The following is a 19,524-nucleotide window of genomic DNA, read 5'->3' as shown; positions in this document are numbered from 1 at the left end:
GTGTGGCTTAAACGCAGAATCAACTCCCTCCACGCAACTCTCCTTGGCTGCCTCGCATTAGATTGAAACATTTCTGCACTTTGAAAATGTGTTGACATGTCAGTTTCATCCCTGCAGTCCATATGTAGAATACTGAGCTAAGTGAAATGAGCTACCCTGCTCAGAAAAAACTAGGTGACTGTGTGGGCACTTTCACAAGCTGATATCCCACAGCTCTTTCTTTGTTTCAGATTTGCTCATCAAACCTAAATACTTCTGTGGTTGGCAAAAACATACAGTGCCTCTATTAGAGAAACCCACGGTATAGAGGAAGATTTATTTTCTTTGCTTTAATAACAAAACATTCCTCCCTCTTCTGACAAAGGTCAGAAATCTATAATGCTCGAACAAGCTATGACACCAAATACAGTCGTTTTTTAACCCACTGTATTCATCTATATGGGTCAACCATATGAAAGAATGTTATGGTTAAGCCATTGATTCAAGCTGTTTCTGATGTATTGCTAATTCATGAGTAGCCTTGTACTTACAGACATGGACACATAACAATACATAACAAGGTTATAGGCATCAGATGTGCAAAAACCTTTGATTGCTTCTCATTACATGTTTTTGCACTAATCAACTATCCTAGGCTGACTGAAAGTGCTTTTAGCTCCAAGCGACTCCAAGTGACTGTACGTACCTCCATCACACAATTAACAATGACTTGAACAAAATAAATATACAGTTGCAGTTGTAGGACCACAGCTCCTAACCCCTGTGTGATAAGAGAAAAATACTTCTTAGTTTTGTTCCCCCCGGTGCCTTGTATAGGTTTTTGCAGCAGCAGTCTGTGATTTCACTGTACACTAAAATATTTTTCCTAAGGCCTCTCTCAGTAAGGAAACAATAGCTTTTTTTCACACATGCATTTGACAGCTCTTGCTTGCAGCAGACTTGAAGCAATGTGCACAACACAAGGAAACAAACTAATGAGAGGAGATTTGTGGATGGGGGGAGGGAAAGAAAGAAGAGACAGATTCTTTTCTGCTGCACCCGGCTCTCTCTTTGTCGTGTTATTATTGTCTGCTGCTTCATTAGCCAGTGTAGCTTCATCACACAGCCTTGAAATCCCTCGGCCCTCACCAGATGACCAAAACCCCCTTTAAACATGCTTTATATTGTTTTAGCCCCAGTTGATAACAAGGTCTCATTGGCACCAGCACTCTTTCCCCTTTTGCATGGCAAGGCTGTGGTTTCTTGTTTCATTGCTACAAGCAAGTAAACATTTATGCCTTGACATGCTCACATTGTTTTTCCCAAGCTCTTTTCTCTAATTGGAAACCATTGTCTTTGGTGACTCTAAAGGCCGGTTGCCTTTCAGATGAACTGCACTAATGAATGCACCTCCTTGGACTGCAGATTTCCGTAGACACAGGAGTGGGTAGCAAGTACAAAAGCTTGAAGTGAGTGAGCTTGTGAGGGATACTCTACCTTACAAAGCGCTTTGCACAGTGCTGCTGAGCTGAGATGTATCTGGTGCTCGTCATTAAACCAGCTGATGGCTCATTGTGAGGAGAATGTGCCCAGGAGGAAAAGGACAGAGATCAAATGGGCAGCTAGTCTCCCAAGTCTTGTCTGATTAGTTGTTCTGTCCAGACGCCACACACTGAGGGGCACACTGGGTCTGCCCTCCATGTCCATCTCAGCACCAAGAATGATGCAAGGCAATGACATACACTTATGGCACCCGAGGGCATCATTTCCCATGCTCTTATCGTCCAGTGAGTACCCCCACATCTTGAGCCAGGTCATCTCAGTAGTAGTATTGCATAGCCAGACCTATCTCCACAGAGCTGTGCCAGTGCTGGAGAAAGGTCTTGCTGCATGCATTATAATTCTGCTATAGGGGAAAAAACACTCTGGCTGTTTGTATTTCTTTAAACCAATCACAGTGCGTGGTGCTAGATGGTGCCCCTCCAGAATAGTGTCGGACTTGTTCTAGTAGAACATTTACACAGGAGGCTTGGCATGAAATGGCTAAATCCCCAAAAAGAAAAGGTAACAGCTGCTAGCGTGTTAATGTTTGTACCATTAGAAACCATATTAGGGTTAGGGTAACTGCTATTTTCTGTGTAGTGTAGGTTGCTTGCTCGGCGGTTGTTGTTTTTATTTCTCGTAGAAAAGGGAATTCAAAATGAAATTCATCGTATCTTTAAATCAATTTGGTAAAGTACAGTTGCAAATACTGTTGTTGTTGGGGTGGGAAATATGCTGATATATTGTATAGCATAAGATGACTAAAGTTAGCCATCATCAGATTTTGCCATATCATTTATCATAATGCCTTTGCCCCTTTAATATATCTGCTTGTAGACCACCATAGCTTTATGACTATTGGGTTTTGAGGATTTTTTGCATCAGTGTGATGTACCTTGATTTGTCAGGTATTTAATTCACTGGACTAACCAAATTCAGAAATACCGGTGGTGAAGAGTTTTCTTTAATTTAGAGGAAGCTACTTCAAGATCTTTCATATCAGTGGGACCCATTGTGGCAGTCAGGACGACTAACAGAACAGCAATTAGCAGAAGCAGTAAAAAAAGATTAACACACTACACAAAACTGTTGATATTCTTCTGGGCTCTAAACTCTATTTTTCCTTGTGAATTATTAGATATTTTTACCTCTTCGGGCCTTTAAAACATACTCAAAATAAAACAAGGAAAGACTTTATGCTTTAGTTATAACCAAGAGACCTTATGCAACCAGTCATGATGGGTCATAAGAAGACATTGCTTTGTTTTAATGCATCACTGGTTCATCACTAGAATTGTTTGATTAAGTGTTTTTGAGCAAGACACTGAATATCTGACTGATTGTTCAAGCAAATTGTCCATACTAGCAACAAGCCAGATGACATTCAAAATTCAAATAACTCACCACTGGAGCAACTAAAAGTCAGGCCACTGCCTCTTGATTGACACCACACCAGGGAAATAAGGAGCTAGTGTGCTGCTTCGGAAAATGGTTATCAAATTGGGGACCCTTTTATGTCAACAGAACTGGTGTAAACAGTCCCATGGGTGAATATATTTATATGTTAATTATTACTGCTAATAATATTTTGATATGAGCAACAACTCTTTATTTAAATGGCTTGAGGGAGATTTATCCTAGGCTCAAGCGTGTGTGTATGTTAGTGTGCATGCTTTTTGTGTCTGTTGGGGGGGGGGCTTACATGTTGACATAGCACAGACTGATTTATAGCACTTCAACAAATATTTGGCCTCTGCTGTGAGTGCATGATGTCCCTGCTAATAGACACATTACATATAATTTCCGGCACTACTCTTCATTTTGACCTTCTGTTTATGTTGAGGTAATATTAAGATTGGATTTCCTTTTTGGAAATCAGCAGGTTGTTGTTTTGCATAGCAGGATATGTTGTGTTATGTACCATTCCTTTATAACATCCTTGTACCAACAAAAATACAGCGGCATCATATGAAACACAGTTAGAATGAGATTTAATTTCAACATAACTGTCTCACATTGACATGAGGTAAACAAATGCGTTTTGATAACATTACTGAAAGTGTGAATTGCTATCTTTCCCTTGTTGCCAATAATTTTCATTATCTAGGTTTGGCTCAGTATAAAGTCATTATCTCAGGCATCGTTTCTGTGCTGTGACTGCCTTCTATTCACTGCCAGTGTTGCTAATTAGCACCTGACTTGAGAATCATCAGGTCAACATTTGTGAAGTTGAAGACTCCTACCTCCAAGTAAGACGCTTTGGGATAAGAAGTGTTTTGGCGCTTTTCTCCTCTACTAGTGTGGACATAAACTGGAAGGATTAAAAGTTGTAAATGTATTGCAGATTAACTAAAAAAGAATGTTTTTACTTTCTAAAGATGTGTTGTTGAAATATAATAAATCAACACGAGTCACTGGAGGCAATACAACAGATGTTTGGAAAGAAGCTTTGTACTCACAATGCACCAATATTAACAATGTTTTGGTGCTTAATTAATGTAGCGTCATGGCCCCTAAGTGTTATACTTAAGTTAGGATATAAATTTAGAGTCTGAGTACAATAAAGGTATCACGGTACCGACAAATCCTGTCTGTACTGTAGACACATCAAGACAAACAGATAAAGAAGTGGAACATGAGATTAGTCGTGTAGAGTAAATGAGAAAAATAGAAGGATTTAATATTAAATTAGAATTTTTGTTCTTCAGTACTTAGCTCAGTTGAATGAGGAGACAAAGTCACCCTGGAAACAAGCATTAGGAGTAAATAATATGAGCCACTGTCTGCTTCCTCCATTTAACTCAAGCATGTCTTATTAAAAATGGAAAAAGGGCCCATGCCACATTAAGGATTAGAAATTTGTATTTAAGCATGAAATAAGCCCTATGCTGTACGCTGTACAGACAGATAAGTGTTTCGACCCCACCCGAATACATATTCTGTGGATTTGCATGAAACATGTGAAAATGTTAAAAATGTTCAAATATTTACATCAGTCCCTCATAACATGTCTTAACACGTCATCACGTTGATGAATAAATCAGGACATACATGAACAAAACATTCAACAAAATTTCTAAAATTCTTTTCCATACGCCTACTGACATTTACTGTGTAGAATCCGGTTGTTTTTGTAGGTGAAATCAATCATTCAGTGGGATCTTGCTCTAACCTTTTAAATTTGTCCTGCACAGTAATCCCTATGTGAATTTCTGCTTTCAACCAATTTCTGTCAGAGGACTGTTCAAGTGATAAATTTTCTCTCTGTATGAAGACAGAAAATGCTTTATCTTAATAAACTCACTCATAAAATTTACGAAGAAAACAAAAACCTTTTGTCTATTTTAGCATTCTGCCAAATTCAGCATTCTCTTGTGTGCTCACGGCCTGCTTTATGATTTATGCCCTGAATAACACTCCCCATATATCCATCAACCAGCAGATGCAGATGGTGGCTCCAGTAATCTGGAGGATAAGGAATAAAAAAGGGGGGAGAAAGAGAACTGTGAAGCTGCAAACATATGCAGACTCGTTATGTCCACAGTGGCTCTGATGTCTTCTAAGACCATCTGTTTTCCAACTTGCGTGCCCTTGTGAGCCAAAACCCATCTGTGATATAAAGAAGAAAATGGCAAAAATGTTGTCCGACATAGGTTAAGTCAACAAAACTGTATCATTAGTTGGATAATAAATGAAAAACAAAATATTTCCCTCAATTTCTGTAGAATAGCACAGTGTAAAAATTCTTATAATAATACAAGTAAAAGTCCTGCATTCAAAATGTTACTTATGTAAGAGTATCAGCACTCAAAAGTATTCATTTTACAGAAAAGTTGTGGCTGGTAAATTATGGGGCTGATTTTAATTACATTATATACTCCTGTGTATTTTTATCTGCACTAATATATGATATATTATGTGTTGATAATATGTAAATCTCAAATGTAGTAGGGTAAAAAGTAGAATATTTCTCTCTGAAATGCATTGGAGTATAAAGTAACATAAAAATACTAGATAATTAGTATCTAATCTACTACTAGATAATTAGATATAAACAGATAAATACTCAAGTAAACTACAAATACCTCACAATTGTATTAATGTACAGTACTTAAATGTAATTACTTTCCACCGCTGGTAACCAGTCACCCTTTTGGTGGCATATTTATTGTTTTGAGATTTTAACAGATTGCTCACATTGGAAGTAGCACAGCAGCATTCTTGTAACCAGCTTGTTGACCGATAACGCATAGACATGCACAAATTGCCTGGGGGATTTGTGGCAAACAAAGTTACACACAGGCAAGCACACACACCCACACACACACCGCACACACACACACACACACCATCGCCATGTATTAGCTGTGCAATACTGCTAGAGTTACTGATGACCACTGACAAGTTCCACTCAGCAATTACCATCATCCCCCACATTTAACATCCATAAGCTGTAAGTTTACAGTATATGTACTTTGACACTACATTATCAGTGTTGAGTGCAGTCATCCTTATTTGTTTGAAATTAGTCATTTGCATATCAAGCAGCATGCACATACAGTAATAGTGACAAAGTGGCTCAGGGTGAAGTAAGGCTGCTGTAGCCTGGAGGTCAAATAGGTAAAACAATGATTCAGACAGTGAAAACAGCAGTTCAGAGAATGGAGGAAAGGGTAGGAAATATAATGAATGACACAGAATACATGTAAAATAGAATATAATCTCTGGCATACAACCATCACAATGTCTGTATCTTTTAGGGTGTCAATTTCAAAACTGATGAGATTGCATTTAGGTTTTTATTAATAATAAATTAACAAATGTATACAAGGACATAGTGATAGGATGTATTGTATTTTTTTCTCATCAGTGTAACTTGAAGTTTTTCTTCACTTCTCCTTCTGTGTCCTATAGCACTTGTTCAGCCTGCCAGCTGTCTAATAAAGACATTGTCAAAGGAAGGCGTGAACGAGGAGTCACTTAATGCACATTGATCAAACAGATTAAGGACAAGTGCCCACAATGATGTTCTTCCCTCAGTGCTGCATCTCATTACCTGCCCATCCTTGATGGTACTCTTTGATACGCAGTTGAAGTCACTGTATTACATAATTTGCCACTAATTGCTGAAGTTATGCAATCCCCAATTCTGCCCTGCTATATATAGTACCTATATAATAACCAATATACTGTAGATCAGCAGTCTCCAACAAGTCTGACCTGCGTTGATCTCATCACCTCCTCACTGTCAGCCCACAGACAGCCTGTCTCCCTCAGAATGACAGCCATAATAACCATCTCTGGACGGCCTTGTCTCAGATGGCTTTAGATAACACGCTTGCATAACGCTTAACTGCCTGAATTTATACCCTGGCTGTGCCTGACCCTCACCCTGCTACCTCCAGGGTGCAGCTGAATGCAGCTGGTCTGTTCCTGTTGGTGGCACAGTTTTCATGGAGCCCAGCTCTAATCCTTGTATGTAATCTGGCAGTTCCAGCAGCAGCCAATCACAACCTGTTTGTACTCTGTAATATTGGAATGAAAATGCCTGACAACAGAGCGGGAGCATGTGACGCCAGTAATGTGCCAGATAAAATGTCTCATGATGATGCTGTCTTTCTACCCTGCATATAGACAATGGTACTGTTAACTTACCGAATACGTAGTCGCACTGAAACTCCTCAGTGGTTAGCATTTTTACTAAATCTATTTTCCAAGTTTCCATTCTAACCAAGTTTTTCACATCACATCGTAACAATATATTTTGGAGTACAATGTAAAATTTTCCCAATAATGGTCACGTATTTCAGTAATGTTTTACTAGAAGTAACAACAGAGATGATCATAGCATGGCCATAAACCATGTCCATTGACCCAATTTTTCTGGTATTGCTAAACTCCTGCATCCGTTTAAATTAACATGCCATTGAAACATGAGCTTCAAAGGTACTGTACATGTTTGCATCATGCAGTTAGCTACCAGCCTGAATTAGCAGCGGTTCCCCACTGAGAGTAGTGACAGACAGAGGGAGGAGAGGAGCCTGTCATTTGAAGCATGAAATCCCTTTAACCAAGTCCTCTGTCACTCAGCTGCCAGTAGGGGAGCACAGCATGCAGAGCTGTAAACTCACAGGTTAAGAGGCAGGGCCACCAGTGCTGCTGGATCTGCTTAGTGAATGAAGATCAACATTACACAGCACATCCACAGACCTAGCCATCACTTGTGGACCTCCTCAGTCAGCAGGCATGCCATATCAACACCTCAGCGTTCCCCTTAGTTACACTTGGCAGCTCTAAGTGCTGCAGACTAATAAAGTTAATACATGATGCACTTTATCCTGCTGCATCGTATTTTGTTTTGTTTATTGCACTTTTTTTTAGGTACAACACTTTTGCAACACTTTCCTCTGTATTGTCCCTAGTATATAATGCTTTGTGCTCCATAAAAGCAATGACAGTGAGTTTAATCTCTTACCTCACTGGGTCATGGTGCGTTATTGTTGTACCTTAGCACTCCCTTACCTCACATACTGCATACCACCCAGTGTGCAGTGCAGTTGTGTGCCTGTTTGTTACAGTAGCTCAAAGGCTCGGAGCTTGTTGTTCCTCTGTATTTAATGGAATGGAAAGACCCTGTGCTTTATCACCTAATGTTGATCATCTTTTTGTGTTTATTCTGAATATTTTTAGGTTTTCTTTGCTTTTTTTTATTATGCCATCCATATTTATCAAGATATTGAACAAATTGTATTGTTTACAGAATAAGCTCCTTGAGATGTGGTTTTCAAACCATGAAGACTTCATAAATCACAATGTCGTTAAAACATTAAACATCAAAACAATTTATTTATATATAAAAATATATAACATTTGAAGCAAAAATAACTCAATTCAAATATGAAAAAAGTAAGATCTGGGTAAGGTCTGGATTTTGTATTAGTTTTGTTCTGGCATACAGCAATTATACCAATTTTACAATTAAGACAATGCCTCCCAATGCCAGTGCCCTTTTTCAAAAAGACACTTTGTGAGATAATAATATTAGGCAAATTAGCATGGATATGAAGGAAAGTGCCAAGCCGGTTCATGACAATGCTCTGATCATCTCTTTTGTTGCTGCTTGTCTAAGTCTTTAAATGAGAGACTGAATGGGAATAAATCTCATTAAGACATTGTGTGAAAGCCATGCTGCTGTCCGTCTTATAAAAGCATTAGATTTGTAGATTTAGATCACAAAGAAATGCTAGTAAAATATGAATGAACATTTCTTTAAAACCATTATCATCTACTTATAAGACACCCTGTGAAGATACTCAACCGTATCTTAGCATAAAATTGAACTCCATGAGGTCCTCCATATCTTTGTATGTGGAAATTAGAATATCTTGCTATACATTTCACATTTCATCTGTCTTCCTAACCAGCTTGACAAATACTGTACAACGACTTTCTGTAGTGGTTCTCTGACTGCTGCCTGAGAATATAAAGCAGGATTCAGGTTGAATCTCTCACAGTTGGCCTGCAGTGTGTTAGCTGAATTTCCTCCAGTGGCTGCTGATGCAGCTGCAGCCTATAAATAGGCCCAGCCCAGACAGGCAGAGGGAGGAGGGCTTTGGTTAACCCCTGAGACCCAGTCCTAATCTGACCCCAATAATAGGCAGCATCATTAGAGAGTCAGCTCAGCTGGCTGGCCAGGAAGGATATAGGCCCCCCTCCGTCTGGAGAGATCTTGGCATCATCACATCTCAGGAGAGCCACAGGACCCTGTTTTGAGCACCTTCAAACTCACCCTATTGTCAGCTACCTGTCGTGGACTTCTCTTTTGCCTGCTGGTGATTCCCTCAGCCAATATCCACTATCTGCCACAATACAGACAAGGGAGGGGTAGCAGACTCTCTACCACCCATGCCTGTCTTTTCATTTCTCCAGATGGCAGAGTGTTGGAGAGGTTTGGTGCTTCTGTTCCTCATATGCATTGCATGGCCTGGATTCAACAAAGCAGTTGTAGCAAAGCTTTGCTTCCCCAACGGTGCTTTTCTGCAATCAAAGAGTATTCATCTCCCTCTTGCCCTCCCTCTTGTACAGCCGTTTTGGCATAGTTTGGTTCTCTTTTTCCCCTCCCACTCTCTCCCTTTTCACTGTTATAGTCCTTACATAGTCAGTCATTTATACCACAAACAGGTCCCCTTGTGGGGATAGGGAGACACCCACTGATGTGCAGATTCTTTCAGATTTATTACACAGGGGTTTATGGGTCAGTCTTAATTAAGAGGTGAAGTCATTAAGGAGGGCTAGATAAAGAGAGGGTGCCACAGAGATGACCTGTCGAGGCAGAAATATCCTCTCTGGTCTTTATGGCTTCCAGACAACCAGAAATCTGACACCTGCATTATCCACCAGGTTTTTCAGTGGGAGGACGGAAGCAATTGTAATGCTTGTTGGATTAGATGTACTGTGAAAGAGGAGACGGCTAGAAAATGTCTCCACCTGAGTACTTCAGGGCCAGCAGAGCACTTTTGTCATAGGTTTATGAAGCCTTGTAACTCTGAAATACAACTGCAATGTGTAGAGGGGAAGTGAGATTTCTTGCAGGGGATTTGTAAACCAATGCTTAAAATAGTTGAATTTGCTAGTCTGTGTAAATAAGCAAAGTCTTGTCTTTTTTCCTGTATAGCTTTCACTGTCACTTGCTTGGATGGAAAATACATGATGATGTGAATGTCACAGGCAGTCTTAGGCATCTCTATTTATCTGATCCGAACTAATGATTAAACTAATAAAATCCTAAAAAAAACAACAACAAACCTACAAATATATAATCCCGTTTGAAGAGATAATCCACAAGCTCTCATATCTTTTTCAATTCTTCTTCATTGCTGTATTGCTTTTCCACTGAACTTCTGAGAGATCACTCGGCAATTAGACACTCTTGCGTCTTTTTCTCCTGGATTGTGGTAATGATGTTTGATCTCAGAGGAACCAATGCTGGCAGTTTCCATTGGAGATTTTTTTTTGTTTGCATTGTTATTTGAAGCACAAGAAGGCTAATTCAACAAATGTAATTTCTACATGTGACTAAAGAGTAAATGTATACAAAATGTATTTCTAAGCTACTTTTAAATGTATTAGTGAGCATGTTGATGAGATGTTTTGACAAGGTGAACGGACTAAATATTACTGTTAGTTGCTTACAAGCTAAAATGTTCTTAAACCAAAATTGATAAAATTGCCAACAAAATTGTTTCCTTTTTCCTGAGGGCTGAACACATCAATGGCTGCTTTAGGTCAAATAGAAGGTTACTGTTGATTTGAATGTGCACATGCCAACACATGTGCATGTACATACAGATACAGCATGGCATGTCAGTTGTCCTGTGGCAAAAAATGCAGCTTTTGCACTGTTTTTCCTGTGATTTCCTGTTTTCCTGAATAAGTTTAAGGTGGTTCTGTGTGTTGTATTTAAGAAATAATATGGTTCTCAAAAAGCCTGGTATGCAAATGCCAAAGGTGAATGTAAACCTTTTAACAGTTGCTTACATCTTCATGAAGCACAAACCTTGAACTAAATTCGACCCGAATTGGTGTTCTTGTCAAAGACTTTGGTTCGTTCAAAACAAACAAGTAAAGAAATAATGAGCATCAATACAAAATATAAAATATATTTAGCTTGTTGTCTGACTTTAGTTGTTTACACTGAATGGTAGCAGAATATTGTCAGAATGACAAAGGCAAAAGCAGATACGTTTTTGTAGATTGCAAATAGAAATGAGGAAAAGCCTTTTTTAAAATGGAAATATATTTGATTTAGTCTCACAGGTGCTTGCACAAGCACTACCCCTGTGTTAAATTGAGAAATATAGAGGCAAGTAACTGGAAATGAACCATTCCGATTTCATTGACAGTTTTTGCTGCATAATTTGTCATTATAAATACTTGCCTCATACTGTACTAATCTGCAGTGTATATCACCCTATATGTCTGTGACATCTCATTAATCCAGTAAAAATGTGCTACCTCTCAGCTTTTCATATAGGTCTCATACATCAAGAAAGTCAAGGATGATATTCTTTTTAAGCTCTGTCAAACAATTTTCCCATAAGGTGTTGTATAGCCATGTCAGACAGAAATGTCTTTTGACTCCCTATGGTGATGTTTCTAAAAGGTCCATTACTGTAACTGTAGTGGTGGCACAAGGCTGGGTGGTTGGAAAGCACAAATTTCAAACATTGCTTTGCTTTTAGAGGCTGACCTTTTTCTGTTGCCTGTCCCTGTTCTGTTGCTCAAAACAAAGCCACATCATTGTTCGTTGTCTACACACGATCTGATATAAAAAATGAGCAGATGGCCAAACCACTCACAGCTCCTTGACAAGGGTGCCAAAACTTCTCTTAGCCGGGTGTGTCACAAAAGTCTAACATCATATGCTCAAGTGAAGAAGTTCTTTAATACAGTCTTGTAAGCAAACGTCTTGACCTTTAACGTTTTTAAACTGTAAAAGTATCCAAAAGCCTCCCCCTTATTGGTTACAGGTGACAAAGGTAATTTATTTTCATGCTTCTGCTTTTGGTTGTTTCAGCGTTGTCAACTCCCTGTGCAGTACCACTTAGCAAACTAAGCCTGAGGCAGTGCTTTCTCTGGAGGCAAGAGGTTATATGAGTTACCCCACATTCACAGGGAACAATTGGTTGCTTGCATAAATACAATTTAGCTTTGTCTCTTCATGAGGTGATGTGTACATTATACATTATACAGACTAATCATAAAATGCTTTGACGTTGTTTACCTCAATGAAGGGATTGGATTGGATCAGAATGATAGCATCTTCACTGGCAAATGGAAGAAGGATCCCTGGCCCACCAACAATTTCCTTCTTCAAAGCAGTATTAGTGGCTCCATTAAAATCCTGTCACCCTTTTTCCTTTATGGCTGTCTGTGGCTTCTGAGAAGAGGAGAAATCACAGTCATTCAAATGCTAAGTGACTTTAACACTCCTGTGAATATTACAAAGGAAGGAACTACTCCATCATCTACCATGCACAGAAAAAAAAAAGATGAGACCAGTGTTTTGAATATCCTATCTCCCTACCTCTGCAGTATCTCGTCACAAGCCATTACCTCTGCAGAAAGCAGACTGCTTGACACATACAGAACACCGTACTGTGTCAGTCTTCATTAAGACTTAAACCATGTGCATGAACACATACTGGCAGCTGCCTAAGAGACTGTCTCACTGATGTTATCATGTCAGCAGGTTTTCAATCCCTTGCTTTTAGACATTATAAGGAATGAGCTTATCATGGCTGCAAATGAATCAATGAGGTAATTGCAGGCAGGAGTGCGATCTACACTCCAGGCCATGGGACAACAGCTTATGCGTAGGAGGAGCTCTAGGGGCAAAAAGGTGGGCCCTGTCCCATCCATCATTAGAGGAATCGTCTTATTAATGCTCTCTCTTTTTGCTTCACAGGTCACAGATGGAGGAACCATCAAGCAGAAAATCTTCACCTACGATGCTATGTTTAATACCAATTACTCTCACATGGAAGACTACCGCAGGCGTGAAGACCTTGTGTACCAATCAACCGTCCGGTGAGCCTCAAAATCAATTAACTTTAATTTCCAGAGACTACTTACTTCTTTAACTCTGCTTGTATTGTGTTACCTACTGTGATTTTACTCTTTATTCGTTTTGCAGCACAACTTTCAGTTTGATTCAGTTGATACTGTGATAGTAAGTGCACCGAGATGCACTCCCACTCAGCACAGTGCTGCACAACTTCATTCTCAACCATCTGCTGTTGGTCAGACCAGGCCAAACTGGAGTGACCGGGCGAAGGGGTCAGTGCATTATTACATGAGGACAGGAGGCATTGGCGAACTCTAATCAGCAACTCTGCTCAGGATAAAGAGTCCAGTGTTAAAGACTTAGCTAACATCTGGCCAGGCCTTATTTCAGCCACAGTGGTGCATAAATCCCAGGTAGCACCGCACTCTTCAGGCATATTATCAAGGAAGTGAACATGCAGAGACTTGTCTCACCCATCTCTCAAGCCTCCATGATCCAAAGCATACACAGCCCCGCTGTATGCATTAACAGGTTTTACTCAGAGAAAGCAAGAGATGGAGAAAGAGGGAGTAGTATGACGAGGAGTCATCTGGCTCTGGTTGGCTTGATTACACGTTTAAGGCGTCGTGGGGACTGTCTTCTTTTACCCGAGGCCTCAACAATATGGCTGGCAGCTGTCTGCCCATCTCCTCATTTCTTGCTCCCTATGCTCATGGCTCTCATCCTACTGCAGACATCCCTCTGAATGTTTAACAACACAAATGAAGTGCCAGCCATATATCAACTTCATTTAAAACTGAAATGCTTCACTCTTTGCAACCTTTTGTAATCCTAATCCTATCTCCATCATTCCTTTTTAATTTATATTTGTCCTGTTGCTTTTCTTTGATTCCGCTCATGTGCATTACTACCTATTTATATTTATTTCTCCTTTTTTCCCCTTCTTCCCACTTTTTTTCCTTGATGTGTGGTGTGGCTGCCCAGCTGAGGATGATTTATCTGGACAATCCTACTATCCCTTTGGGAGAGTAGGATCACAATGGAATGGTGTACACACTTACATGCACACAGACATGGAAACATGAATGTACGTACAAACTGAAAACATAGCCCCCCATGCCTGGACAGCTACACACACAAAGATAGAGGAAGGGAGAGAAAGTCTAATACAACACACCGAAGGGGGAGAAGGATTTCAAATGAAACAGTTGGATGCTACCTTCACTGACCTGTATCCAGATCTGTATCAGAATGCTTAGCCTGTGTTAGTCAACCAGAGAGAAATGTGGACTGCTGCAACAGCCACACAATTCTTCCAGTAGAAAGAAAGAAAGAATTCCCTCTGACTGGTCACAGTCCCTCTTTCATGGTGTAACACAGAAGCTCAACATTACTTAGAAATGCAGAGCTGAATTTTTACTCTGTATAATCTTCCATTTCCACCTGAGAATGGTAAATCTTCTGTGCAAAGCCTTAGCAGTCTGACAAATCCACTTGTACGACCAAAAATGAATGCTTCAATATGTTGTATCTTTTATAAACTCAGAGCATTTTGTAGGAGACTATTTTTGTGGCTTTTGCTTTTTTCCTTTTATAGAATACTTTTTGGTGATTTTTCTCCTCACATTCCTGCTTTCAATTATTAGACAGTTCTGCAAGTGACATTGATATTAACTTAATCTTAGACTGCTTAGTCTTGTCTGTCTTTGACAGCTATTAGTCGTACTCTTTCAAAAAATGGAAGCAGCTGTAACTTCCTCTGCATTCAAGTGCCATTGCATAGATTAGTTCTTGTAAGACAAATGACAGATCTTGCATGTATCTGATGACACTTGAAGTTTGAAGGACCGAAGTATTCAAGCTCAAATCATGAGAGTTGGAGTATGCATTTCCTTAAATATAAGATGAATGTACGACATGGTAGAGATATTTTTTAAACTCCTTGTTATGTTTTTGTGTGTGATTTCTTTTCCTTGCTCTTTCACTTGCAAATACACAGAATTGGCCACTGGTTCAAATTTGAAATGACTATGGTTTTACTGACAGGCAACATCTTGAGGTTGTGAGAATAATCATTATTCTCTCTAAAGCAATAGTGATGTTATAGCACCACAAAACCTCTTATAGGAGGTCAGAGTGGATGGTTGGGCATACAGTAAAAAGTGTCTGATGTTGACACTGGAGAGACTGCCATTCGCATCCTGTCCCCAGCAGAAAGTCAACATTGGTTTTGTTTAAACATGTACACATCTTTTTCCATTGTTAAACAAGAGGTGGACGATCAGAAACCCTCCTATGAATATTTTTCATATGGGTAATGTTTAAGCTTGGGAGGCATCTGGACTTGGGAGTTCATAAAATCACAAGATCAAAGCAGAATCTATCTTGCCAGGCTTCAGTCTATGAGTTTGTGGCCGGTACAATGGTACAAGACCAATCAGCATCCTTTTAGGAAGTACTGGCAGCAACTGCAGTGTGCATAAATGCGGCCAGTTTCAGTTATATTAGAAAGAGAAGCAAGAAGAAGAAAGAAGAGCATAGAACGATGGACAGTGAAGGCTTTTCCTGATGGAAAATATGTTTTTTCTTTTCTCCTGACTTACTTCAGTTGGGAAAAGACAGTAATGAACAGATAGTTCATCCAGTCACCTTATGAAATGGCACGACAAACCAAAAACAAATTCCTGATCCAACACATGCTGTAAATTGGTTATGATTGATATGATGCTCATAATCCCCTATACAGTCCCCATACTGACTGATCACTTATTAGCTATTAATCTACTTGTAGGAACAATAGTTTTGTATAGTGTATAACATTATACAAGCTGGGATTATGAATTATGTTATTATGTTAGCTATTTACATTGGGAGTCTTTAGTCGTAAAATTAAGAATAATAAAAGGTTGTAACTGGAATTTTGCAGAACAAAAAAGCATCTAAAAATCAAAAAATAAGGACAAACATATAGTGACACTGAATAGGAGTGGTTAAACCTATGAGGAGTGAAAATGACACAAGTGGTTTGAGATTGTTAAAACCATTGGCAATGACAAGTTACTTAACACTGGAAGGGACATGTACCAAATGTCCATATACAAATGTATAACTTTGCAATAAGCATCAAACAGAAAGAGTAAATGGAAATTCCTTGTCTCTTTCAAATTGCTTTGTGAGTAGTCTATATTACTGACAGAGCCTGACTGGTTGAAGGTGATGAAATAAAAATTACTTCAGTCTTAATATTTCATGGGAGCAATGCAAGTGAGACACCCCCACACACACACACACACACTTAACCTGATGGACAAGCCTTGTTGTTGTACTGTGTTGTACTGGCAATTTCATGAGGTAACACACCTCAGTTAGGTGTTTCAGTAATTGACAAATATTTCCTGTGGGAAGTAATGTTAAGAATGTCTTTTTCAATTTTACTTTGATTGCAGCTGCAAATTAAAAATGTTCATTCTGATATCTTCCCTTTCAGTCTTACATGGAAGGTGAAGGGTCCACTGAGGCGTCGTACATGAAAAAGAGAGCATTTATCTCTGTGGGTGTATTTTGATTTTGTTGAGCAAAAGGACGGCAAAATATGGTTGTAAATTGTTCACAGTGAAAATGAAATTATGCCAAATCAGTTTGAAGATTTATAAAGATCATCTCACCAATTTTATTTTTCAGGTGTAAAAGAAAAGTATTTGATGATGTACCTAAATTTTAGGGGGTGATAAGCCCAGTTTTTGGTAATGAATAATAGCTAAAACAAAACCAATTTAAAGCCCAGTGAATAGGGCTTAGAGCTGCTGTAATCAGCGAATCTTTTGTGAGGTTTCGTTGCGGGCCCCTCTTCTTCCATTAATACCTCTTTGCTTTCCACCTTTTTATGGCCGAGCTTTCCTCTCCACGTTTGCGTGGATTTGAATCCATGAATGCAGTTCTTAGGATTGCGAACAACAAAACTACAGCTTTGTGGATAAGAACAGAGAGATGAGCTACATCAGCAATTACTATAATGTAACCAGCCAGCACAAAGCCAATCACACCTCCCGTGGCACTCAGACAATCACAGCGTGATCCTCGTCATTTTGTTTCTTGCTCAGTCCTTAAGGATACATGGGTGATTACACACCTCTCTTTGCATCCCGTCCTCCAGGCAATTTGTCTCTGCTTTGCATCGAGTGCACTGACTTACAGTCCCCAGTCCTGACACATTCAACCATAATGCTTCAGGCCAGAAAGAGTATCTGACAATGTGCTAGTTAATTTGATGCAGAGATTGACTGGATGAGCTATCAGACGCCGCTCTGTCAAGACTGCTCTTTTTCACTCTCCATCTAGGCAGTTGCATTTGCTTGCATTTGTAGGCAGGATGGGTTCTGCAGGAAGGCCTACATAACAGGAAAGAGCTTTCAGATGCAAGTCCTAGGGGACAATCGATCTCTCTTTGCTGCGTACTGTTTTTGCTGCTCCTCCATGGGGGCCCATTGCTATCGATCTCCAGCGTGTATGTGCTGTTTTTTTCGAGTACAGGGGAGATTTTGTGATGTGTTTAATGTGGTTTGTTGGAAATTGCTTGTTTATTCAATTACTTTTTCACTTGTTGTGTGTTTACCATAACTAAGTTGCTGTGGTGATATTAATTTTGATTTTCAAGGCTGTGGAAAAGGCTTGTATTTTAGTCTGTTTGTTTTATTTACCCCAGCATTTACCGTGGTTAGTGTCATTCTTAATCAGCTTTTTATAACTCACTGATTAATGAGTTCAGTTATTTCAAAACAAAGCAAAGGACAAAAGGATTCATTAATTGTCTCAAAAGAAACAATGAAACATGAAGAAATTATAGAAGAGGGAGGCGTGAGGATAAAAAACAGTTACACAGGAGGGAGTTGGGGACCCAGAAAGAAGGATAAATGGAAGATACAGATGGAATTGTGTAGTAAAATGGAAACATGCTCTGCACAAAGGTTGACTGGAATCCATTTAAATGCAGCATAACTGTGTGGCACAGTTGATAATAGTCCTGATTTACAGGGATAATAAAAGCAATAATAAGTGTTTTTCAGTCATTCCTATTAGATGGTGATTTAATTCCAATTAAGATTTCAAATATTGGCTGACCCATCAATAGTGAATGGGAGAAAGCTGTAAAAAATGAAATTGAGTAATCTCAGAGTCACATGTTCCATTTTTGTGAACGGATTCTCAATGGACTAACACCTCTGAAATGCATGACATCAAAGATTAGAGGGGGTGTTGAAAAATTTATTCCACCAGTCTTAATATTTAACAGAAGTCTCAATGTTAGGAGTACAACCTTTCCTCTTTTTCTTCGTCTAATTCTGATGGATGTGTCTTGTCAAACTGGTGAAAGACCTCAGAAGCAGGCAGCCACTCAGAAATGTGGTTGGGTTTTTTTTTTGTGGCCCCCTCACCCTTCTTCTGGCAATACTTCCATGCCTTGAATTATCTTATCTCTGGGTTCTTTTCCCTGCACTTGTCATGGTCTGAATTCATGAATGCAGCAGTCAGGGTTGTGGATAACAGAACTACGGCTTTGTTTGTAAAAACAAAGCAATGGGCTACATCAGCGTTTACTATAATGTAGCCAGCCAACACAAAGCCAATTACCTCCCCCACCCGCCACCACAGAGAGATTCACTGTGCTATTCTCATCATTTTGCACTGTGGTGAATAAAAGAGTTACTTGTTTTATGCTTATCCCTCGAGGAAGTGCTGGTGGAGAAACCTCACTTTATATCTCGAGGTGCTCACTCTTTTTCCATATATACTTATCTTTTTCAAACATTTGTTTATGATTGGTTCATTCAGCAAAAATTTACTTTCTTGCTTCAAGTTCAGTGCATGTGCTTCAAGTTTATAAGGCTATAGGTCAAATTTTTCATGACAATCCCAACTGTCCTGGTGAGTCAGGGCAGCATTGGGAAAACAATGCTGTAACTCCTAGTCAGGATTGATTAAGTTCTTAAAATGTTGTCAGATTTAACCATTGCACAGGACCAAGAAAACTCTATAGCTATAAGGGGGATCTGTCTCATCAATATGGCTAAATCTCAAGTCTTGTTTTACTGATACTTTACATACATTTAGTTTTCACAGCACAAGATCTAATAATGATGAATAAATAATCCATATTCAAAGATACAACAAACCAAACAAAAGCACATTAGAAGTAGAAAGTAAATATATGGATTCAGACTTCTCATAGGTAATACTAGGAACAGGAATGAGCTAAATTTACTCCAGTGTTACTCTTTAAACTTTTCAGTTGAGGTTAAAAGTTTCTTGCTCAAGGATAGTTCAAAGATGGTTGTTGAGTTAGCAGAGCATACATGTATATATAAAGATGTTTGTTGGCGCATAGATTTGACTGCTCTCCAAAAGAGTGATCTCCTCTCCTCCACATACACACACACACA

At 39.2% G+C, this 19,524-nt stretch overlaps 1 protein-coding gene across 1 annotated transcript in view; it reads left to right on the top strand.

The window, feature by feature from the left end:
- The window catches only part of igsf21a (immunoglobin superfamily, member 21a), a 159,786-nt gene that overhangs the window by 73,889 nt on the left and 66,373 nt on the right, over positions 1-19,524 (top strand). Inside the window, exon 3 of the mRNA XM_035661267.1 lies at positions 12,989-13,110. Within this exon, the coding sequence (XP_035517160.1) occupies positions 12,989-13,110 (122 nt within the window). The remainder of the gene's footprint in view (positions 1-12,988; positions 13,111-19,524) is intronic.

Source organism: Morone saxatilis, unplaced genomic scaffold (genome assembly GCF_004916995.1).
Source record: "Morone saxatilis isolate NCDOM2014 unplaced genomic scaffold, NCSU_SB_2.0 Contig18, whole genome shotgun sequence".
In the NCBI taxonomy this organism is placed as follows: domain Eukaryota; kingdom Metazoa; phylum Chordata; class Actinopteri; family Moronidae; genus Morone; species Morone saxatilis.
This window is presented reverse-complemented; position numbering and strand designations above follow the sequence as displayed.